Consider the following 22,891-nt stretch of genomic DNA (forward strand, 5'->3'; position numbering starts at 1 on the left):
GCCCATCCAGTTCCACCTCCTGCGATGGGCAGGGACACCTCCCACTGGATCAAGGTCCTCAAAGTCCCACCTCCAGGGATGGGGCAGCCACGGCTGCTCTGGGCAACCTGGGCCAGGGCCTCCCCACCCTCATGGCAAAATATTCCTTCCTAAGATCTCATCTCAATCTCCTCTCCTTCAGCTTCAAACTGTTCCTGACATCCTGTCCCTGTACTCTTATCCAGAGCCCCTCCCCAGCTTTCCTGGAGCCCCTTTCAGGACTGGAAGCTGCTCTAAGGTCTCCCTGGAACCTTCTCATCTCCAGGCTGAACAACCTCAACTCTCCCAACCCGTCCTCATAGGGATATTAGATTACTAACATGTAGACATGTATAGATTAATTCACATTGGATTTCTAATGTGCTTCAGTTGATGCTGGCCTGGCTAAGTCCCCAGATCAGTATGTGAGGGTCACTCTTCTCAATTACTGGCATCCAGGAAGTGGTTAGCTTAAGCATGGTTGCAGGCTAGATCCTCACTCTGCTTCTCCCTTTCAGAATTACCACTTAGTAGGCACAGTATTAGCTGCCCGCAATGACTCTAAGCTTTTCCTTCCTGAGAAAACACCGCAGTGTTTGTCAATCTACACAGTAGTCATACAGCAAAACCACTGTGATTCCTACCAAGGTAATTCAGAAACCCTGGAATTACAGCATCTCTGTCAAGTTCTCCTTTCTTGCCGTGTCCACTTTTATTTTGCCTTTCCTACCTGAAGCAGAAACTTGTAGCAGCTTGGGGACCAGTTAGACAAATGTGGATCTTTAGGGGCAATGTAGTGGGGATTCACCCAGCTGCCCCAGCATCCTGGGGGAAACCCAAGTGCATCACTTCAGAAATGGGGCTGGAGCTGGGCTTCACTATGAAAATCTGCATCTAGATATGAATCAAGAGGGCAGGTCTGAAAGGGAACTGCTACTGATGCAGGATGGGCATGGTATTTTGTCTTGTAGCATTGACTTGCCCTGCTTGGAGGGGCACTCTTGCCAAGGCCAGCTCTGCAGACGGTGCAACTTCCTCAGTGCTCATAATGAAGAGGAGGCCTTTCTGTCCTCCCCCTGAGGGTTGTGTGGGTTTCATCCTGGGTACAAAGTGAGTTACTGAGCACCATGACTGTCACAGAAGAAGTGTCAGGAGGATAGCCATAAAACAATGTGTTGGCGCAAGGCAGCACATCCCTAGGAGAGACAAGCTCAGTGAAAGCACCTGGAGTCTTGCATAGGTCTGAGGAAAACATCTGCTCCAAGCTAACAATGAGGTCTCGGTGGCTAAACTGATGGCCCAGGATGCCTCTAAAGCCAGTTCTCTAAATCCACCCAGCCAAACTATACTTCTGTAGCTTCCACTTCTTTCCAAGAGATGGACACCTGTACTGTAGCCACAGATCAGGGGCACGATGTCCTTCATACGTTACCTTGGATTGTCCATTGCATGTGTCTCAGGGGCAGCTTCTTCCCATACCAGTTTCCTTAAGTCCTACCAGCACTGGTGTTGGTTTCCCTCAGCTGTGGAAGTGCCACACTTGGAGTGCTGGCTGCATGCCCCAACTCCATCCTCTTTGACATGCAGCTCTGTGGAAAGTTTCTTTCACTTCTCTCGGTTTTCCTCAGCTATAGAAGCAGGATCATTTTCAAGTCATGAACTTCAGAAGCACTTTGAAACTTTTTGGTGCCTCCAGGTCACTTTGAATAGGTGTCCGGTCAGCTCTCCTTGTAAATTGCTGCCTTCCCCACTGTTTCGCAGACTTTTCTTTGAAGATCCCTGCCATGACCCAGCAAAACCACTTAAACCAGTTCTAGGTTGGACTCCTTTGACTAAGTCTGCAAGGAAATAGGAAACTCTGCGAGTACTGAGCAAAAGCCACTTTTAAAGCTGTCACATTTTCTACTGTGATAGCAGCAAGGCTCTCATTCCCTCCATAGGTCTTTGGGACTAGGTCGTGGAGATTGTCCCTGGCTTCTCTATGACAGGGAGATAAAGGTCAAAAACAGACAAGCAAGGATTTTATCTCCTGAACAAGGTCTTCACAAGACTTCTGGACCTATCTCAGAGGAAAGAGCTGTAAAAGAAAGATGCGTAGCTTAGGGTTCGAGTGGAAGGCTTTTGGGGTTGTTGTTTTTTAGTTTACTGTTTTATTACTCTATAAAATGCTGATGTGATCTGAAGGCTCCAAATTACAACATTATCACACAACCACATCATTTTTCTTCTGCCCTCTTCCTTCCGCTTTGCCTCACTATTGTGGCCGCGTGTCCCCTTCTCCTTTTGCTTCCCGGCTGGTGACTTTGCTTCATTCAGGGCAGCCCCCCTTGCGCCAAAATACGTGAGCACAGGTGCTGCTGCAGCCATCGCTTTGCAGCGGTGGCCCTTGAATATCCCGTGTGAGAGCTGAAGGTGTTGACATTACAGGACCAACTCTTTGTGTGCCAAAACACGTGGCTTTCATCCTTCAGTGGCTCGTTCTGGGAGAGACCCTAAAGATGCTGTAAAACATGTGGAGAAGCAAGCACCAGCTGCTGGACCAGGCAGGCACATTCCCTCATGTCTAAAGCCTGGAGGACTCTGCATTGCTGGAATAAAACCTTGTGGACACATGGCTCTAGAGCGTTGTAGGGGTGTGCGTGGCCTGACCTCCCTTTTTATATGCTCCTATAGCATAGAGCAATGTTTGTGAGGGACAGAGCAGGGCTGCAGTCCCTGTCCCTCCAGCCCCAGTACCACACAGAAAGATCTCTGGTTTCACACTCACAAATCCCTGACTCCATCCCAGCCCTGTTGCTTTTCTGTTTTCCTCATTCACCTGCATTTCATTCTCAGGCTGCTGGTGCAAAGAAAGTCACTGCGGATGAATGTGCACATGAGCTCTTAGTCACAAACGGGCAGAGATGGAGGCATAGTTTGCTCTTTACTGGTGCTGCTGTCCCAGTCATCTCTTGATTTCCTGAGTGTTTTGCTGCAGCAAAGTGTGAGATTCGAAGGGTCTGAGTGCAAAGAGACAGCTGAGAGCTTTATTATTTTTCCACGGTATGATGTGAGGCATTTTTGCTGATGTAAGGGATAGTAAAAATAGCATGGGGGAAATATAACCCTAAAAAATAAATATGTAAATATCTGAGTGCGTTAAAAAAACCCTGCTTGCCGAGGGTTTGCACTCCGATTTTATTCTGGGCTCTTTGTGGTCAAGGGGTAAATGCTAAACGCAACAAAGATCATGCTTGTGCAGACCCGACTAATCAGAAATAGGGTATGTGGGAGATTCCGTGGGGAATCCAAAGATGCACTTTGTCCCAGTGGCTGGTTTTTATCAATAGTATTGTAAATTGAGCTTCTGACCTGGCTGCAGGGGGCATCCGAGAAATTACGTCACCTGTTTTCATGGTCTGCTGGCCAGATGCGACTGCTGAAGTTTGAATCTTGCTGCTTGTGTCAGAGCGTGACCCTCTGGAATAAATAGAGGTGTTTCTTCACCCAGTTCCTCAGTCCAATTCGAGGGCTGAGCCTGTTGCAAGATGCGAGTGCCGGCTGGGGTGGGGACTGGAGCCCCCACGTTCCCATGGCTGCTGCTGCTGCTGCTGCTGGTGATGATCATGTTCCATTCCACCCACGGAGGTGAGCTTCTGGTGCCTTTGCAGATATCCACAGCTGGCAGCTCCCAGCCTGCCATGGTCCTCGTGATGGGTGGGCATCACCTGCCTCCTGCACCAGAAGGGACCAGAGAAAACGGGGACTCCTTTTGGCTGCTTTGCTCGGGGTTTTTCTCATAGCCAAGGGAAGAGGGCAAGTGCTCTTCTTTGCTAGGACTCAGTGCAGCTTTCAGGAACTGCAAGAGAGCAGGGTACTGAGGTAGAGGCACAGATAACGGCTTCTTACCATCATCCCTAAAGTGTTGTCAGTGAAAGCTCAGGAAGGGACAATTTCCTTGGCTCTCTAAGAGATTCAGAGTTGCTGCGTCTCTAAATAACTCTGTAAGTTGCTGCCTTCTCTTTCTCAGCCATCCTGGAGGTGAACGGAAACCTGAACTGTAGGTGTGTAAAGACAACTTCGGACTACATTAGTCCAAAAAGATACGAAAGCCTAGAGATCAGACCCGTGGGCAGCACCTGCAGACGGACAGAGATCATGTAAGTGCTGCGGCTGGCTCATGGGGCAGGAACCTGCTTTCTCCTCTGCCTCTTGCAGAGCAATGGGGCCAGCACTGCACCTTTCCTTCTGCAACCATCTCCCTTCTCTTCTCCCTTTCTTAAAACTAAAGCTTTTCCCTAATGCCAGCAAGCTTGTCCATGCTTCAGGGCTGAGAAACATCAGGTCATTGCTGATGGAGGAAACGCATCCGAGCCAACATGCCAGAGCTCTCTGGATCTTTATAAGCCTTTCCAGTCAGCAAAAGCATGATTTCCTTATGCTAGTGCTTAGTGGGGAGTGTGCTGGTGGGAGTGTTTGGAGTTTGGAGAAAGCACATCCCCTGACACCAAGGCAGGATGAGCTGTAACCTGTTTTTTCACTCCTGAGAGCAAACAGCATCTCGGGTCAAGCCCTTATCTTGTTACTTGTCCTGACTTAAAGTGGTGTAAGATTTCTTTAAGTGTTTGGCATTGATGCATTTGTAAATCTACAGAACAAACTGTCTTTGAGCAGTCACTTCTGGGCTTCAAGCGTGATGGGAAAGTGTTGCATCCTGCTTTTTCCTGACTGTCCTTTATTTTCCTTCTGTCACAAGCAGCTTTCTGCAATCTGCTGGTGCTGTAAAGGAAAGCTGAGCCTTGTAGATCAGCTCTGGTTGCTGGCATCCCTGCCTCTGGAGGGGAGGGTTGTGCTCATAAACTCTCCTTGCGTTGCAGAATTAAAATAAAAACCTCAGGGAAGGTGTGTGTGAATCCTGATGCCCCATGGGTAAAGAAACTACTGAAGCGTATTGCTAGCACGTAAGTGGCTTTGGTGAAAGGTCCTTTGGCTCAGGTGGCCCTGGACAGTACCCTGTCACCTCTGTGGGCCTGAGGAGCACTCGCAGGACTGAGGCCTCTCAGGGAGGGCTGCTGAGGTCAAGGGACCACTCCTAAGGCAATGAGGAGTGAGACCTCTCTGTGCAGAGCAGCACCCGATTGTTCAGTGTTCCCATCCTGCCATTCCTGGGTTGTGCTCTTGTGCATGGTGCTACATCTCTGAAAACTTTTGGTGGGGAGAAAATGGCAGGGGCAGGGTTTGCCCATTGTGAGGGCAACCACGCGTCAATGTTCATCTGGGAAAACCACCCTCCATCATTGCGTGGGTTTCTGGCACAGTGTGGGGTCAGCGGGGAGACATTCCTGCAAGTGATGGGATGATTTTCCCCTGGGGAAATGGTCACAACTTCCTTCAGTTGGGGCAGGAGCTTCCTCCCCCAAGAAGCCACTTTTCTCTGCCTTCATGTTTCTCCTCCTTCTGCTTTTCGCAGGAAGAAAAAATAAGTTTCCTGCTAAGGAAGTTGACACTCAGAGCCCTGAGACGGGGACAGATCATGCACAGGCATGCAGACCCGGCCGCTCCTCACTTTGCTCTTGCTTCCCCCTGTTCCTGAAAGCCCTGTGTCTCGCCCCACCGGTGGCTGCAGCATGGAGGGCAGCTCGTGACTGACCCCAGCCCCGTGGCGGGTTAGTGGGGTGGTTCCCCCCTGCATTCAGTCTCTGGGTCAGTGTAACTATGAACACTTCATTTATTTACTTGCCTATAGACTGTGGAAAATTTCTCTGCCAGGAGCTACTCCTGTTTCTGTAGGAATGACTTTGTGACCCTTCCATGTGAAGCCCTCGCCGACAGAGCGTGTGTCTGGGTTTGTCATTGCACAATATGGCATGGTTGGTCCTGAGAGCTCAGGTCAAATAAAATTCAGTTTTTTTCCTCTGTTGTATTTGCCCTGGATCTCATAGCTTTGGAGAAACTCAGGAGAGTTTTGATAAATCCCACTGTCATAGCCTTCCTGGAGCTGGATTTGCTGTCATTTGGATCCGGAGCTCTTGTGTTGATGGTTTCAGAAATTCGTCGCAGGCAATAAAGCGTGGACCTGAATATACGTCAGGTACAGGAATGAGGGCAGCACCCAGGCACGCATCAGCCATGGTGCAAACTCTCCTTTTACACAGAGGAATGAGGAGTAGAGAAAGGTTTGTCCAAGGCAGCGACAGTAGCTGGGATGGGTGTCCCAGCCCTGAACTGTCAGCAAGGGCTCGGCAGCCCTAGTGGGAAGCCAAGTTCCTCTCTGACACAACCTGCTGTGTCCTTTGGTGATGATTTGAGGGGTCCAGGTGATGCAGCCAACGCACCGCATGGCCAAGCACTGGTGTTCGTGGTGGGGCTGGGGTGTGCAGGAGGATCTGAGGCTTTTGAAAGTCGTAAAGGCTAAGAGGGAAATAGAAGGGATGGCAGGAGGTCACTGGGCCGAGCGTGGGAATGAATGTCCACAGGGGGAAGAGCTAAAGCCACTGAAGCTCAGACTGGACTGCGCCTTGAAGGGAGAAAACTGGTTACAGGAGAAAGGAGTAATATCTGGTCATGGAGAAGAGAAAAGCACTCCGGACTCATGCAGCTGCATGGGCTAAGAACAAGCACTGGGGGAAACAAGTGGTATCTTTATGGCTTCGTAGGAAGGGGGAAACGGAGCCAGTTTCAGGAAGCCTGGGCCCCCGCCAAGCCCTGAGCTGCTTTTTATTGGCAATGCCGCACACTTAGCGAGCGCTGTCAGGAGGGAACAGAGATGGGTGAAAACCAGCCCAGCCCCAGGGCCTCCCCCCTGCACCGCCTCACTTCTCCTATTTTCCGGCTCAAATACAGGGATGCTGCCGCGGCTGGGGCTGGGGCTGGCATGGCTGCACGGGTGGCCCTGCTGCTGGGAGTGCTGCTGGCCACGCACTGCCCTGCGGATGCAGGTGAGGCTCCTCGTGCCCCACGTGTGGGGATGGAGGATGCTGGAGGGGCAGGGGTGAGGTTTTTGGAGGCAGCATCCTACTGCCATCACTGGGGCTCCTTTGCAAGCGGCTGCGCTGATTCTGGGGGAACGTGGGAGGAGATGTGTTGACCAGAAAGGGGTTTGGGGCTGGTAGTGGGGTTTTGGGTATCATGTGAGCCGTGGCCCTGTGCCCCTCCAGCTCTCCTGGAAGCCAACGGCAACCTGAGCTGCCGCTGTGCCAAGACGACCAGGGCTTTCATCTCCCCACGGAAATACAGCAGCATTGAGGTGCGGCCCGTGGGCAGCAGCTGTAGGCGCCTCGAGGTGATGTAAGTGCCTCTGGGGGGGAACAAGCCCTCTGCTCCCTCCTGTCCTCCCTGAGTTATTTCAGTTTTGTGCTCTTTTTCTTTATGGGTTGCACTGAGGTGTTCAGCTGCTCGAGTCCCCCCACTGGAGGAGGGGGAAGCGACAGTGCTGAAGCCCTGTGTGGTTTTCTAGGATTAAGCTAAAAAGCCTGGAGAGGGTCTGTGTGGATCCTGACGCCCCTTGGGTGAAGAAACTCCTGCAGGACCTCCCTCACTTGTAAGCCCCCCTCTACCCTGAGCAAAAGGGACTCCTGGCTGGACCAGGGGTGTCCCCTGGGGACCGCTTGTCACACATTCCTCTGCCCTTCTGCTTTTGGCAGGAGGAAGAAAGAAGCTGTCCGCTGAGGAAGCTGCCACTGGCAGGACGGCCAGATGGGCCGAGTCCAAAACTGGACCCCTACCCACTGTCTCTTCCCACAGTGCGGTGGGGACTCTGCTCTGAGCCCTTTTTCCTTTGCATTTGATACATTTAAGGCCTTGAAAATGCCAGTCCCTGCTTCCCCCGGCTCCTACCCCCTAGCCCTGTGCTGGCTGTCCCCTTTGGACATAACTCGAGAGGTCCAATAAAGGCAGCAGCCCTTGGTCACCATCACAGCATCCCTTCCTACAGCGTGGGGGGCTTGGGGACAAGCGGTGTGGGGAGCAGCACAGGAGGCACCGCAGGTTCCACACCAAGAAACATGGGCAAGCAGGAGGTTTTGGGAGGCAGAGTGAGCCACGTGTGACAGGAGGAAGCAGTGGCAGGGAAGTCGAAGTCTTTTCCCCCTCCTCAGCGTTTCTCAGCGTGCAAAATCCCCGGTGGGGCTGGCTATAAAGTGGCCCCTGCGGCAGCTCGGAGCGAGTGGCGAGGATGCAGCTGCTGCCAGCGGGGCTGGCCCTGGCCCTGCTCCTGAGCAACTTGGTGCCAGGGGGTGGTGAGTGACCTTGGGGTGTCCGCCAGTCCTAAAGCTCTAAGCTTTCAGATTTGTCTCTTACCTATCTTTGAGGTTGCATTTTTTGTCTTAAAGCTGGTGGCTAAACTAGATGGGGATGCCAGGGACCCAGAGGGATTTGCCAGATGGGTTTAAGCTGCTTCACTTCCAGGCTCCCATGGAGCTCCAGTGCTTGGTGGGCAAGTGATAGGTTTAAATCGTAAAATGTTGGTTTGGTGTTTGGATCCTGAAGCTAAACCCCCTCCATATGAGTAAAGAGAAAGCTTTGAGATTGTGCTGGAGTGGATTAGCCTTGCTTTGGCCTCGCTCCTTGCTGCTGCAAACCCTGTTAATGCAAGCCTGGTCCCTGCAAATGGTGCTGGGGAGGGGGTGGGATGGTGGCATGAGGATGGTGGGGCAGGGGGGTGGCATCTGCATCCCCTGTGGGGGCCGAGACCTGCGTGTGAGCTGCTCTGGGGCACAGGTCTGTCACTGGAGAGTCTGCTGACCAACATGAGGTGCAAGTGCATGAAAGCGACTGCCCAGGTCATCAACTTGGGGCTGATCCTTGCCATCGACGTTACACCACCCGGCATTCACTGCAGGAGGAAAGAGATCATGTAAGTGGAAAAGCCTAGAAGCTAATTCCTGCAAATTGCTGGCTCATGGACCAGCGCAAAGATACAGAGGTGCTTGCACTCTCTCCAAGCCCTCAAATGCTGTGGTAACTCTTGAAAGGCACAGGCTGTTGCTTGAGCCCACATTTTAATTTGTGTTACTCCTGGCACAGCTCACAGAGCCAAGGCTGAGTCCCGAGAATCCCATCTATCTCACAGCAAGGGTTTGCAGGGCTGTGTTCATAACTGTGCTGGGGAGCGAGAGGGGTTTTCTCTGCAGAGGAAAATCTAGGGGAAGAGGTGTGCAAGGGGCTGAGAGGTCATGCGTGGGACTGAGAGGGTCTCGACACCTTGCAGCCTCACCCTGAAGAGAAACAAGAAGGTGTGTGTGGCTCCTGAGGCGCCCTGGATCCAGGTGCTCATCCACAAGCTGACAGAAAGGTATGCAACGCCTGGTGCCTAAAAGAACAAGCGGTGTAGCAAAGGCATTGGTGGGACGATGCCCTCCTCCCCACTGCTTTATTTGCACTGCTTTCCTCCCCCGAAACCCACAGGAATACTGGTAAAAAAGCAGCAGCAGCACGGCCACGACGGGAAGCGGAGCGGTGGGCTGGGGGAGCAGAGTGGTGGTGCCGGCCCCCTCGCAGACCCCCTGCACCGTCTCTCCCTCTGTCCGGATAACCAGGATAAATAACCAGCCACAGTTCTTTATTCCTCTGCGGGGGTGGCACTGATCAAACCCCTCTGTGCCAAGATGCGAGGGGATTCACAGCACAATGCTGGCACTTGCTCTGCTCTCAGGGTTTTGGCAGGGGGCAGGAGCCTTCTCGTGTTCCCCAAAAAAGGCTTTCTCTTCAGGCACCCAGTGTCGCTCTCCTTTTTGGGTGCCTGTGCTGTTCCTGCCTGTCCCAGACACCATCAATAAAAGCATGAATGTGTTTCTCCCCTCGGCTGTGGCAGCTCTTCCTGCACGGATGGGTGTAAAAATGGGGATTTTGGGGGTGCGTCAGAGCAGATGGTGGCACTGTGAAGCCCTGGGCTGCTTTGCCACAGGGCACTTCTTGATGCGCCAGGGTTTCATGCCTTATCCTCCCAGCTCCTGGGAGGAGCTGGTCACACTATGGGATGTGGGCAGGTGTTGGATGGGCTCTGATCTCTGTGGCTACCAGCTGTGCAATCACAGGAGAAAAAAGTAACAGTTCAGGTGTTCAGATAGATCCTTTTCCCCAGCTGGGGCAGGGCTGCTTAGCTCAGTCATTGCTGTTACTCTGTCTGGGCTGGCTCTGAGCAGGGAGCAGGTCTTCCCCCCACCTGGGTCCTCACGGTCCCCACTCGATGGGAATTCCCTTTCTTGGTGAGTTTTTCATTGCAAAGCATAATTATGTGGGGGAATTACACCGTGGCGTGGCTCTGGAGAGAAGGTGCCTTCCTGTTTATTCTCACGGAAAACATGGGATGAACAAGTTAACTCTGATCTCAGGTGAAGGCTGCTGCTCCTGCAAGCACGGTGCCATGGGCTGGTGCCAAACTCCAAAACTGTTTTCCTGGGGGCCAGCAGCACCTCTGGCCTCCACAGGCAGCAATTTCCCCCTCCAAGAGCCCAGCACACTCTCGATTTACAGTGAAGTTACCATTTCCGTAAAATGAGATGCAACCCTCCTAAAATGTCAGTGTAAGCGTGTCCAGGAGTGACACCGCAGCTTCCCACCTCCCCACAGGCACTTCTGTCTTTCAAGAGACAGGAAAGATGAAGCACAAGGAAGAAATCTAACTAATAAATCTCTGTCCTCCCAAAACAAGCACTGCAGGACGGGTCGGGAAGGGGAGCCTGGGCTCCCCCACTGCTGCTCTGGGACAGCCGGGGATATAAATTTCAGTGGGTCTTTAGTGAACGTGGTGCACATCAACACTTCATTTGCTCAGAAGGGAAACACACAGTGTGATTCAGTAAAAATGCAAAACAGAGTCAAAGTCATGTAAAGTTGCTTGTAACGGAAGCCACCCTCCGAGTTTGGGTTTTGCTTTGGAACAAGGACAAACACAGACAAACACAAATGTTGTCAATGCCTGAAGAGCCAACCTGTTTAACAAAGACAAAACCGTGGACTGGGCTTGTCCTGACCCTCACCACCCAGGCAGCGGGGTTCTGTAAGCTAAACACACCTTAGGATTGCAGGGGAGAGGGGGAAAAGGAGGAGGAGCCCCATCACTCGATGGGCTTTCCCACCAACACAGTTGAAAACACCCCGAGGTACCAAAGGACCTGAGTGTTTCTCTATCTTCATGCTTGTTTTCAGGTATAATCCAAGAAATTTATAGTTCTGAAGCCATCCTCAGACGCAGCCAAACCAGCAACATTTGTGATTTATAGTCACATTATTTTCCTTGGTGTGAAGGAGGCGGTTAAAGGTGTTCATTGTGTCCCCTTTCTGACTGGGCGATGCTTGTACCTGCCTCTTTTTCCCTGCTCGTGTTCCATATAGAGAAAGCAAACTTGTGGTGTCAGGGCAAAGAGTGCTCATAAAAGACGCTGCTATGTCACTCCGAGCTGTGCCTGGATCCAGAGCCTCAGCATCTCCTCTAAGAAGTGTTTTTAATCTTGAAGTGAGCTCTTGGTTAACACATGGAGACCTCAAACGTGAGCTGTTTCCACGAGGTTCTCTTGGGGTTTGCGTCGCCTTTGAACACTGAGGGGTGAGAAAGGGAGGGCATGTGACTACGCTTCTGTAATCCTATAAAAACTGATGAGCTGCGTATCGCAAGATGCTCTTCCTATTAAATGGAGGGACTCGACTAATAATAGTGTTTATCAGCCCTCTCTGCGTCTATTCCTCCTCTCATCTCTAACAGATCAGTTCTTCAGCCCCCCACCCCAGTAAAGCCCCTCCAAGGCCAAGCACTTCAGGTCCTTTTGGGAGCTGTGGAATGAGGCAGATGAGGTTTTTCGATGCTTGTGCCCAGTGCTGAAACCACAGTGCTCTGGTAGGCAACGGGAACTTCACCGAGTCATGCTTCTTGAGTGGGTTTGGTTGCAGGGATGGACGAGGATACACAGCAAATCGTGTGATTTTCCTAATGCAGGACATGGAGGTGCTTTATGTGGGACTGAAAGACCTTTCACTTGCTCTGCTGCGCCCAGTTCCATGTCAAAGGGAGCTTTTGATGCCGGCAGTGAAAAATGCATTGTGGAAATAAAGTAATGGCTGCTGAGTCACTGGGGTTAAATCTGATCTTCAGGTAGTAAGGCCTGGCTCATCTCCCTACCAAGAAGGCATTGACACTGCACTCCAGGAGGGGTAAATCCCCGACCCTTCTTCAAAATTAACAGGGAAATTCTGATTTCAACAAGCTGTTTTAGCTTCCCCCTCACCATCTGACTGAGACCAACCCCACAGAAAAAAGTGACATCAACATTTGTGGTCTCAAGCCTATAAGATGCAGAACAGCGAGGACTTGGGACTGACAAGGACTCCTCGGAATGTTTCTGCGGGTTAAACAGGAGCGGCCTCAGAAAGACAGGGAATGCTGGCTGATAAAATGAGATGTGTTCTCAGTGCATGCTGGAAAGGGTTGAGCAAAGTTTTTCAAATGGAAAGGGAAGCTGGGCTCAGCCCCACCGTGCCACACCTGCCTCGGCATGAGGTACGCGATATTCACACTCCTTACAGCGAAATAAGGAGACAAAACTGTCCAACTGCATTGTACAAAAATCTCTTTTTTATATACACACACACAAACCCCCGGATCTAACAGATGGACCATACAGAATGTTAAAAAGTTGCTGGTGGAAGGGGGTTGGATTTGTTCTCTGCTTGCTGTAGGCAGTGCTGTTGCTCAGAAGCCGACACCAGGCACCAGATTTATGAAAGCAAAACCAAGATAGCGAGGAGCAGTAAAGGGCTTACAGCTTGTTTTTCCAGGTGAGGGCACTGTGGCGTGCTGGGAGCCAAGGGTCAGTGATGGAGAGAATGGAGGGTTTCCCATCCATCCCTGCTCCGGTCAGGGATATTTTGCTCCACCTTACTCCCTCTCCCCTAGAAAACACCCTACCATCAGCTTCCATCTGGGGCAAAAGGAAATCCGCGCTGCCATCTGGATGATCCATATGTTTACTGAAAGGGATCCCAACCTGCACGCGAGGCTCTCTGCTTAAAGCAGAAAATCCCTACGAAGATTTCTGCCCAGCTGGAAAAAAAAGTGCAGTCCCCTTACTGCTCCTGCTAGGAAAGGAAAAGAACATAAGGAAAAGGAGGAGCGAGCCACACTCAGGAAAGGCAGGTGAACATCCCCGGTTCTGTGCATTGACTGAAACATAAACAAGACTCTTAAAATCCAGAGGTTTCATACAACATCTTTTAAAACCCCACACAGTGTAAAGGACGTTCGGAAGTGTGTTTCGCGCAGAGAAAATCCAGTTAACCCCCTTCCCGCAACAGCACACTCCAACCAGTCAGAAACCAAAGGAAAGTCACTTTACAAGAGTTTGCCAAGGTGTTTTTTGTTTCATCCCCAGCCGCTCCCACCCCGACATTACAAAAGCTTGTTGTTGGTTTTTCTTTTTATTAATAAACGGGCTCCTCTGCAGTTCATATACAATCATAGCTGACTCGGAAATTCCATTTTATACAAACATCTCGAAAAATATTGGGAGTGAAGTATGGTAGGAGATATTGCTCATGTTGCGAAGTTAACATGCGTGTAGGAAAAGGAGAAGGGTTGGTTAGTGCACACCTCCGGAGCAGAGCATCCCCCTCCAAAAAACGTACAGTAGCTGACGACAGAAAGGTAATGTCCACAGAATTAAGTTTTTCATGCTATTCTACTTTCCAGTACTATACTCTCCAATCACTTTAATTCCTCTGCCACGGCTGGGTGTCGAGCGCTGAGGTATATAAAAAAGAGATACCTGCACCTAAAGGAAAAGCCGTCTCTAGAAAAAGGCTTTTTTTGGTGCTGCACAAAGCAATCGCTGCGCAGGGATTTCACCTCGTTTCCAATTTAGAGTAGGCAATAGAACACGCCTCTGGGTTTTAGGCACTTCTTTTAATAGGGAATTGTCATTTCATTCCAATCTTCCCCTTCTGTCCCACTCCATCCCCTCCCCGGCCCCCAACCAGAGTCAGGGAATAGTTTCTACTCTATGTCCAATTGTTTCTTCCCCCCCACGGATAATTTCCCATGTATAAAACGACAAAGGAAACGTTTAATTCCAGTGAAACAGCTTGGTTTAGCAGCTTTGCAAGACAGAAGACGGCTCCTTGGTATTTAAAACTAATTCCACAATTTAAATTTAGACTTTTTGTAAGTATACGAATGAGACACAAATATAGGCTCTCAATCTGTTTAAAAATTTCATTCACATAATGGAAAATTGTTTCATTTATTAAAAATATCACATTTTGAGACTAGAAACAGTAAAGTGCATGAAAAGTTTAAAATAGAAATTCGAGAAAATCTTATAGCAGCAAAAAAGCAGAATAAAGAAAAACTTAAAAACACAGACACAACCTTTTCCTATTTCTGTGCCGTTTTTGTTAAACATTAAGCAGCCAACCAATTTTTGGGAAAATTGCATTATGGTTAAAGCCTCTCAAGGCCCGAGGGACTGAACTGGCCACCTGGAGCAGAAAAAGGGGAAAAGAGGATTTCCAACGCCCCCAAAGAGCAGTAATGGCTGGGAATGAACCAGCAGCTTTGTAATTCGACCCTGACCGACAACAGAAAAGGAAGAGTATTCAAAAAGTGTGATGGCAATTTGGCAACGAGGGTCAGGAAAACCCATCCAAGGAACTCCTACGGCTACCGCTCACTCCCCCAGGGGAAAAAGAATTCTGACAGCTACTCCGCGTGCCCTTTGGAGACAGAAGTAAGGTCATGTCCAGCGGCTTTTTCCCGTACCCTACACCTAAGCAGTTAATCCCAAGCTTCCCATCTTTGCAACCAAACTCTGGAAAAGGGAATGTGGGACAGATTTGCAACTTCTTTATTCACCTGGAACCCAAACGCTTGCAACAGCTCGCTTCAAGTGCAATTTCTTACCACGTCTAAGTCCTGCTCCCAAACTGTGCTGCGGAACAGCGTGTCGCCCTGGCCTGCCAAAGCGGAGAGGCAGCTCCGTTTCTCAGAGATCCTTTGGATCCCTGCGGATCTCACCCAGAAAGGACCGAGGTCTTCAAAGCTCTGAATAAAAGTCACCATGGCACCTGCCAGGCAAGCGATCCAAACAGGGCGTTAAACGCTGACCTGCAAAGTCTCAACAGACGCAGCCTCACTGGAAATGGCGTTGTAAATGGAATTACATCGGGACAATTTAGACCTCACATACAAAGCTATCTTTGGTTTTCTAATATCGGTTAGACGAGGGGCAGGGCCACACTGCTAATCAGTTAAAGTCAGGTATTAAGTGCTTCTCTAATGTGCAAAATTTATTTCCGATGCAGAGTTCAGGCTCCGTTTTGGGTTCAAACAAACAGTATTTCTAATATTTGTCCTACAAAACAAGCATTTCTATTTTTGTTTTAATTTCTCCTAAAAGGTTGGCTCATTTTGCCACGTTCTGGAAAAAAGCATTATCTTGAAATACGTTAATATGCAAGGTTTTAATCTCATTTGTCCATTTATAAGTGCAGCTTCTAACAACAAAAAAAAAAAGCTTGCCAGTTTTTTTTAAAAAAGAAATTAAATTAAAAACCTGGAAAGGGAATAATACTTTGGTTCCAGCCCTAGTGCCAAATGATACCAATATGCACCAAAATGTGCAAAATCTCATATCAAACACATAAGGAAAGGAGCTTGAAGAAGCAGCATAAGGTTGGCCATACTTCACTCCTATATACTTTGATTTACAACTGTACAGGTCCGTAACAACAGGTCCGCGCCCTCGGAGGGGCAGGGCTCCACTACCTCCGGCTAGGCAAGTGCACGCCGTTGACAAGAGGCGGGAGTGGAGGATGGAGTTCGAGTTGTGTTAACAGTGAGAAGTGGTCTGAAGGGATGTGAGGGTGTGGACACCCAGTGATGTTGTTGTCAACCAGCCACTGAGGGTCCAAAGGCCCCAGGACACCAAGCACGTTCATGTGAGTGTTGGAATAGAAAATGTAGTCAATCACACCCTAGGGAAAAAGAGAAACACGACAGTGAGAACACAGCATCCAGCAACCTCAACTCGACTGTGCAATTCGCGGGAAGAGGCACAGCGCTGGAATTAGGCTAAGAAATGCCTGGTGTTTTGCGGTCAAAGCGCTGCATCCGTTCTCATTAAAGTCACTGGCCAGAGCAGAAGATTAAAAACGCCAGCAAATCAAGGGTTTGTGTGCAGTAGGAAATGTGTCCGGCAAGTTTAGGAACCAGCGATGAAGCACTTACAGAACAGAGGGGAAGACAGCCAGTGGTCAGAAAACTAAGGGGCAGCGTCCTGGGGAGACCAGGGCAATGCCTGCCATTTCAGAAAAATCGCTGCTTACTTTGAAATCAAAAGTGTAATTGGTGTAAGGCATCAAGTTGTTTTCGTAGGCGCTCTTGAGTTGGAAGCCATGCGTGATTCTTCCTTCAGAAGCCCCGTTTTTTCCGTTGCCGCTGAAGTTCATGAGACACTCGTTATAACGCAACTCCTTGAAGTCCTTGTGGTTGTCAGCTACTATGCCATTGCTTAAGTATTCCACTACACCTGTTTGCAAAGGAAAGGATTCGGGGAGTTGCTCTGAAACACAACATGCAGGGAATGCCTGCGTTGGCCTTAAAAGCCAAAGAACCAATACGACACCCCAGGAGATCAGAAAGAGCTTTCCATCCTGAGGGAAAATCTAGGGAGCAGCTGTCTTGTCCGCATCTGAGCCACATCCACCTTTCTGACACGCAACCAGGGAACTCAGGCTCTCCACACAGGGAAGGGCAAACCACCCCGTCGCCCTCAGAGGAAAGGAGGATTCAAACATTCTAAAAAGATAAGTTAAAAATCAAGTCAAACTTAGTCTTACCTGAATCAGGCAACGAGTTGAGATCTGCACACAGCACCAGAGGGATAGAGTTAGGATCTACTGTTGGGCTACTGGGCCTGCTTGAGGCTTTCTCGAGGATATTTTTCAGTTCCGAGACAAACATCATAGTCTGAATGAGTTTCACATCGGAGTATTCGGGGTCCCAGTGCATGTGGGCGTTAGCCACAATAAGCAGCTGTTTGTCCACATGAAGAGATTTCATACCTAGACAAACAAACATGGTTTTATCAGGGAGAGGCTGAGGGTGTGAATTCGGCAGATCCCCTGCTGTTAAGGTTCAGGGTCTGGCTTCTAAGGACTTCAAGGCAGATGGATGTACTTTCATTGCTGGAAAAAAGATGTTACCCAAACCACTACCTCCTTCTAGATCAGCAGTATTTACGTAACATTACTTGACTAAGTCTCTCCAATATAGGAAAGAAAGAGCCAGCATAGCCTGACAGCGTTACAATCGCTTCCTTTCTCTACTGCTGAAGCGGCCATCGCTTGACCTCGCATCACTATTCAACATTTAAGGCACAAGGGAGTTTCCTGACTCTTAACTGTCACAGTACAACGAATGGCTCCCTTGGGAAAAACTTAAACCTGCCTCAATGAATGCAGGATGAACCTGGTTGCCGCGAAGCGCTGTGCCTGCTTTTACTATTTATCTGAGAAACAGCACTCTGAAAGACGGGGCGTAAAGTCACAGGCAGCTCCTTCCAGTCCTGCAAGTTAAATATTCTGCTCCTTAAAGGGAGCACTGGCAACAAGCGATCAAAAAACCAGACACGCAGGCAGAGCAGGGTAGTGGTTTTAAGTATGTTGAAAGTGTCTACTGCACCTGATCAAACATAATGAAAATGTGACAGCCAGTCAATCAAGTGACATGAAAAGATACCTGATAATCTCTTTCTTCCACATCAGTGCATTAGCACTGTCATATAATCACTGGGGGCGGATGGAAGGATTCAATCCAGGGGAAAAAAAGAGAGTTGGAAATCGATGTATTATCTTGGAATAACTCATGCCTTTACACGGAACTGAGTAACCAATGAAATACTCACTCGCTCCAAATAATTCTTTGTGCACCTCTAACACGATGGCGACTCCAATGTTGTCCTTCGTCATCACTCTGTTTAACATGGCTTCGGAACCTTCAGAGTTGGCCATTGCCACCTGGTTGAACTCCACCGTGTGCTTCTGCACCAGCGTAAATCTGACGGAACAAGAGAATCCTGTGGGAACGTGTGGGAAGTACAGCTACGGGGAAAGGAATGGTTTCTATCTGCACTCTAGGCTACCACATTCAAGGAGAGACCCTCCAGGACAGTGTGAGGCATGTTTCTCTTGTCCTCTCATTTTATATATGTAAAAGCAGTTCTAAGAAATACTCCCCCAGTCAGGATAGAGCTCTTGGCCTGGCAAGTGAGATCCTCTCAGAGAGATGAGATACCTGGGGTCTGGGATGTATTTACTTGTTTAAGCGCAGCACGCTAACTATTTAGAGCGACGCTCAGGGTTTATCACACCTCCTCATGCATGTTCTCGGTGAAAAGTTGAGATAAGATGGCAACTAAAGGCTGGCTTTTTACTTTGGGCAAATGCATTATTAAAACGCAGCTTCTTTCAAACCACTCGCTACCACTATTAGTTTTGTGAATTCGGTTTTTCATTCCTTTCTAAACTTAGAATGCACAAACCCACATTACTTCAGGATAAAGGCTGCCTATTGAAAGGCTTGGGGCTTGGTTTGTGCTCTAAGAAAATTAAAGAGTATTAGTCTTCTCTTTTCACCTGTGAGAGCCACAGGATAACAACCAGTTCTCTATACATCCTGATTAGTTACAAGATTTGAAAACCATCAGTTGTTTGTTCGCACAGGCTTCCTCTACTCAAAACCACTCGAGTTGTCTTTATACATGATCTGAAAAGTGTTATTTTTGTTTCTGGAAGCAGTGAAACACTGACAGGGAGCTGAAGCATTGTGAAACTTCCATTCTAATTACTGAAAGCTGTTCAGAGGGAATATTCAGCAGGATTCTCAGTGTGGTACAACCTGTGAGCAGTTTATAGAATGAGAAGCGTGAATGCCAGCACCTCTCCTCCCTTCCCACCAGTTTGATGCTTTTAGTGTAGAACATTTTGGATAAGGTATTCAAATATAGTGTTTTGTTTCATAAAAGCAGAGAATACTCTGTGATCCTTTGGCAATAACACCTCTTCTAATACCTGAAGATTTAATAGCTGAAGAACAGCTTATAGATCTTTAAAGATTAATCTTAGAGGGGTGAAACATCTGTGAAGCAAGGCGAAAGAGAAGGTGAGGGATTTATTAGACCTGCCAAACACGCGCACATGCAACATGTAAGGTTTTACTCATAGTAGCCCTCCTACAGCTTCCATGTTTCTGAAGAGATCCTCGATAGTCTGAAAGAAAAAGAAGGGCCCTGCTGCAAACAGAGCAGCAAAAGGCAAGGTAGGGTCATGCCTCGCAGTGAACTTTTACCTTTTGGTTTACAGTACTTCGGCTACCGCGCACCCTGCGAGAGGAAAGCTTCCACACCTAAATCAAGCCAGGGTTAATGTATTTTTAAAAAGCTTACTTTTCTGTTTTGAAGAATATTGCACAGCCGTCCACATGCTTTTTCTCCTGCTCAGACATGATTTTGGCACGTGACTTTGGAGAAAAGAATCCATCGTATCCTCGTTCTTTCAAGGCTGGCAGAAAAAGGGTGAAGTATTGCTCTGTTTCCACTTCCTGGAATCAAACACAAATACCTAATGAATCAAGGAAACCCTTCCTGTCACTGTACGGCAACTTGAGCCTGCCTTGGCTTGCCAGCACCAGCTCTCACCAAAGCAAAAAGCTTCTCTTTGCTTCCCCTGTCACTTCCTAGATTAAAGGCCTGCAGGAAACAGATCTGCATTTCTGAATATCCTGGAATTCCCCCCAAAAGAGAGCTTGACAAGTGGATTTTGAAGAAAAAAAGATTTACAGGTTACACCTGATGTTGTGGACATCTGTAACAATACATATTCTTTGTAGTAATGTTTAATCTCCAAGAGGGTTTCAGAGCCTAATCTTTTGAGGTTTTCAGACCAAGGTAACTACTCTTGTGCAAGGTTCCTGCCTGCCTTCCCCCTTATCTGAAGGGGAAAAGACCCAGCTCTTCCAATGCGAATCACCTACTAATCTGACTAATTCTATGTCACGTACTTTGTCTCATTCCATAAAATACAAGGCAATGTGTAAACAAGACGCGATGCATGCAGATTTTCTGGGTAAGCCCTACAACTTTTTAGGAAGCAGGCGTACGTGGTATTTTCAAGGGAGCATTTCATTCTAAAGGTGGAAGTTAATTTTTCTGTTTCTGGTAAAAAACACAGTTATTTATTTCCCAATTACCTGAAGACTAATGATATCTGCATCACAATTAACAATTTCTTCCATGATTCCCTTTTTTCTGTACTCCCAGTTGAGCGCCCAAGATGGGCAGTAGCCGTAGAGCTGCCGGGTGGCGTATTTATCGCACAACACATTGTAACACATCACTGTGAAGGAAGCTGGAAGGAGAGAAAGAACAGGAAAGGTTATCAGCCTCTAAAGATTACAAGTGCTGAATGTACTGAAGCCAAAAGACTGAATTTTGCAGTTCTGGAGGGCCTATGGAACACAAGCCAGTGGGCTTATTCCCCAGAGTGTTTCATGAGTGGGAGTGAAAAAGGCCGTGCTGAGCCAGCAGGTACCATGTAAGGCTAAACTCTCCCTGGAAAAAATCAGCATTACAACCAAAATGAGGTGGCATTACAGGCATAACAAAGCAGCGCAATCCCATTGGGAAGCCAATTCTTTATTGCCTTTTAGGATGGGGGAGATCAAGGGGCTGGCAACAACGAGGAACAGTCTCTCCCTCTGAATTTGGGGCGAAGGAGATGGGAAGCAGGAGCAATTTCAGTGACAGAAACAAAACCCAGTATTTATCAGATGAGGTGCCTTGATATCGCAGCTTCTGGCCTAAGTGACTTGTACGGTTCTAAAGCAACAGCAAGATGAAGCTGCTAAAGAAGCTGTTACCATGTCACAATAGCGCGGCATCAGAGAGAAACGCTGCTTTAGAAGGCTTCATTTTTAGGCAGCCCGATTCCAAAACGTTTGTACAATTTTCCCAGCACTTGCACAACATTTCTAAGCTGTGTCAGTTGTGTTTGTGTCTGTCACGTCTAAGGGGGAGAGAGAGGTCTGGGTGAGGGCAGGGAGGTAGAGAAATGCAGTCAAAAATTAGCAAGCACCTAATATAATATTTGGTCACTGTTTTGTTTAAAAAGAGAGGTCAGCCTGTGGCTCATCAGCTCATTCAACTTGAAACACACTGCTTTCACACACAAACTTCTCGACTCCCTTAGGTTTTACACCAAATAAAAATGATTGGTAAATGCCACATCCTAGCACCGTGCCATGGGGAAAAGACTGCTCAGATCAGCCTGGAAAGCAGTGAGGTTTTACTCCAAGACTACCCCACAGCTCTATTTTTTTATACTTGTAGTCAAAGAAGATCTCTGCTGTTCAGTTTTAATTTTATAACAACAGCCAGTCAGCTTGGTACAGTTCCTACTGCGAAACACCCCACAGCTCACTCGCCTAGCGCTGTGCTTTCCAACAATTTCTGAATTCTGTTTCTGCTCAGGGTGACTGACTGAAAAAACAAACCCAAAGTCGGTAAAGCAGCACTGAGAAACTCATTCATAAGGGAATCTGAAACAGAAACGCAGAACTTAAAGTTGCGGTGGCTTAATGGACTTTTTGCATTTCCTGTTTCTTCCTACATTTTTCTGGTTCGTTGTTCTCTAATATAAAAAAGTGACGGATGATTGGAACTGCAGCATTACCCTGCCCAACACGCAGCCTAACCGAGTTCAGTTTGGAAGCCCTTCTGTCTTCATGCTTCTAAAAAGCTAAAGTGTACAGGACTGCCCCCTTACTCTTGCTGGTTATTAACGATCTCCTGCAATAACAATATTGGCATTTTAATCCCTTCTACAAGCTCACAGCTGCTTTTTGGAGGTGACATTCAGGATGCGCAGAGGATCGGGACAGCCTGAAGAACTGCGGCCTCCTGCACTCAACCAAAAGCAACAACAGAGGGCACTAAACCAACTGCAGTGCCTGCCTCTCCACGTGTTTACCAGCAGGTATGGACTTCAGTTCTCACTTCAGTCACTCTGTGCATTTGCATGTAGTTATTTTAGCGTTCTCATTATTTCTGAGAAATTATTTTTTTAAGAAAAGGCCTTTTGCTTGGGCATCAGTGGCTGGAAAAGTAATGAAAAAGCCTAACATGGAAACAACATCCCATTCAAGTTACAAAATACAGCACGGCCACAGGTTAATTGTTTCAGTACAAATGAACCCAAATTGCTGTTTTCAATTGAATCCTCGCAAGGCAGAAGCCTTCTCCAGAAATAAAAGCAAAGAAAAGTTTTTCAGCGCATCATTCTGCGAGCATGGGGAAAACAACCACAGATTTACCTGAGGGCAGAATTTGGTCTCGTTCTTTTAAAGTAATCCATGGCCTTGGAGGCAGCTGCTCTGGATGAACTAAAAAAAAAAAAAAATTAAAGCAATGATTAATTCAGGGTTTATATTTGTAAGCTACAATTTCCGAGTCAAAATGATGACTGAACAATAATGTTACATACTGCGCTTTGCAACCCCAGCTCCCCAAGTCTTTTTAGGCTCCAGGGGAGGCAAAAATCATTTAAAGGGACAACAACAGTAAGAGCAAAGTAGTCACTTGAAAGATTCACAACTATTTTTGTCTTTTGCTTTCCGATCTAGGAGCATTATCACAGTCCTCCTGCAACTTGAAAATGCTGCTGAAGAAGCAGCAAGTCCTGTAGGGGTTCAGACATCCTATCCTCACCCTATATCCGTTGTTCCTGCAATGGTTTAACTTAGTAGACATCAAGTGGCAAACCAGATAGCTCAGTTACAGAACCACAAAACAGGATTTAAGTCAGGTACCAGACGTTGTTAATCACTTTGCTATTTCTAGATCTAAATTTG

The 22,891-nt window shown here is 48.2% G+C and overlaps 4 protein-coding genes across 4 annotated transcripts in view; 3 read left to right on the forward strand and 1 right to left on the reverse strand.

Moving 5' to 3' along the window:
- The first annotated feature begins 2,915 nt into the window (after positions 1–2,915).
- LOC138719530 (C-X-C motif chemokine 2-like) lies at positions 2,916–5,920 on the forward strand. The gene is made up of 4 exons (XM_069854834.1): positions 2,916–3,645; positions 4,028–4,157; positions 4,875–4,958; positions 5,468–5,920. The coding sequence occupies exons 1-4, from the start codon at positions 3,546–3,548 to the stop codon at positions 5,478–5,480; spliced, it is 327 nt and encodes a 108-aa protein (XP_069710935.1). The 5' UTR covers positions 2,916–3,545; the 3' UTR covers positions 5,481–5,920.
- A 746-nt stretch (positions 5,921–6,666) lies between these two features.
- LOC138719532 (interleukin-8-like) lies at positions 6,667–8,010 on the forward strand. The gene is made up of 4 exons (XM_069854838.1): positions 6,667–6,935; positions 7,155–7,284; positions 7,454–7,537; positions 7,641–8,010. The coding sequence occupies exons 1-4, from the start codon at positions 6,764–6,766 to the stop codon at positions 7,663–7,665; spliced, it is 411 nt and encodes a 136-aa protein (XP_069710939.1). The 5' UTR covers positions 6,667–6,763; the 3' UTR covers positions 7,666–8,010.
- Positions 8,011–8,092: 82 nt separating this feature from the next.
- On the forward strand, positions 8,093–9,789 carry LOC138719531 (C-X-C motif chemokine 2-like). Its single transcript, XM_069854835.1, has 4 exons — positions 8,093–8,234; positions 8,716–8,851; positions 9,206–9,289; positions 9,403–9,789. The coding sequence occupies exons 1-4, from the start codon at positions 8,171–8,173 to the stop codon at positions 9,527–9,529; spliced, it is 411 nt and encodes a 136-aa protein (XP_069710936.1). The 5' UTR covers positions 8,093–8,170; the 3' UTR covers positions 9,530–9,789.
- Positions 9,790–12,545: 2,756 nt separating this feature from the next.
- CNOT6L (CCR4-NOT transcription complex subunit 6 like) overlaps positions 12,546–22,891 on the reverse strand; it is a 33,315-nt gene continuing 22,969 nt past the window's right edge. Inside the window, exons 6-12 of the mRNA XM_069855069.1 lie at positions 22,355–22,423; positions 20,234–20,391; positions 19,431–19,585; positions 17,892–18,043; positions 16,825–17,049; positions 16,312–16,514; positions 12,546–15,960 (exon numbers count right to left, since the gene is read on the reverse strand). Of these exons, the coding sequence (XP_069711170.1) occupies positions 15,748–15,960; positions 16,312–16,514; positions 16,825–17,049; positions 17,892–18,043; positions 19,431–19,585; positions 20,234–20,391; positions 22,355–22,423 (1,175 nt within the window). The 3' untranslated portion in view covers positions 12,546–15,747. The remainder of the gene's footprint in view (positions 15,961–16,311; positions 16,515–16,824; positions 17,050–17,891; positions 18,044–19,430; positions 19,586–20,233; positions 20,392–22,354; positions 22,424–22,891) is intronic.

The sequence above is a fragment of the Phaenicophaeus curvirostris genome, chromosome 4 (genome assembly GCF_032191515.1).
Source record: "Phaenicophaeus curvirostris isolate KB17595 chromosome 4, BPBGC_Pcur_1.0, whole genome shotgun sequence".
Classification (NCBI taxonomy): Eukaryota; Metazoa; Chordata; class Aves; order Cuculiformes; family Cuculidae; genus Phaenicophaeus; species Phaenicophaeus curvirostris.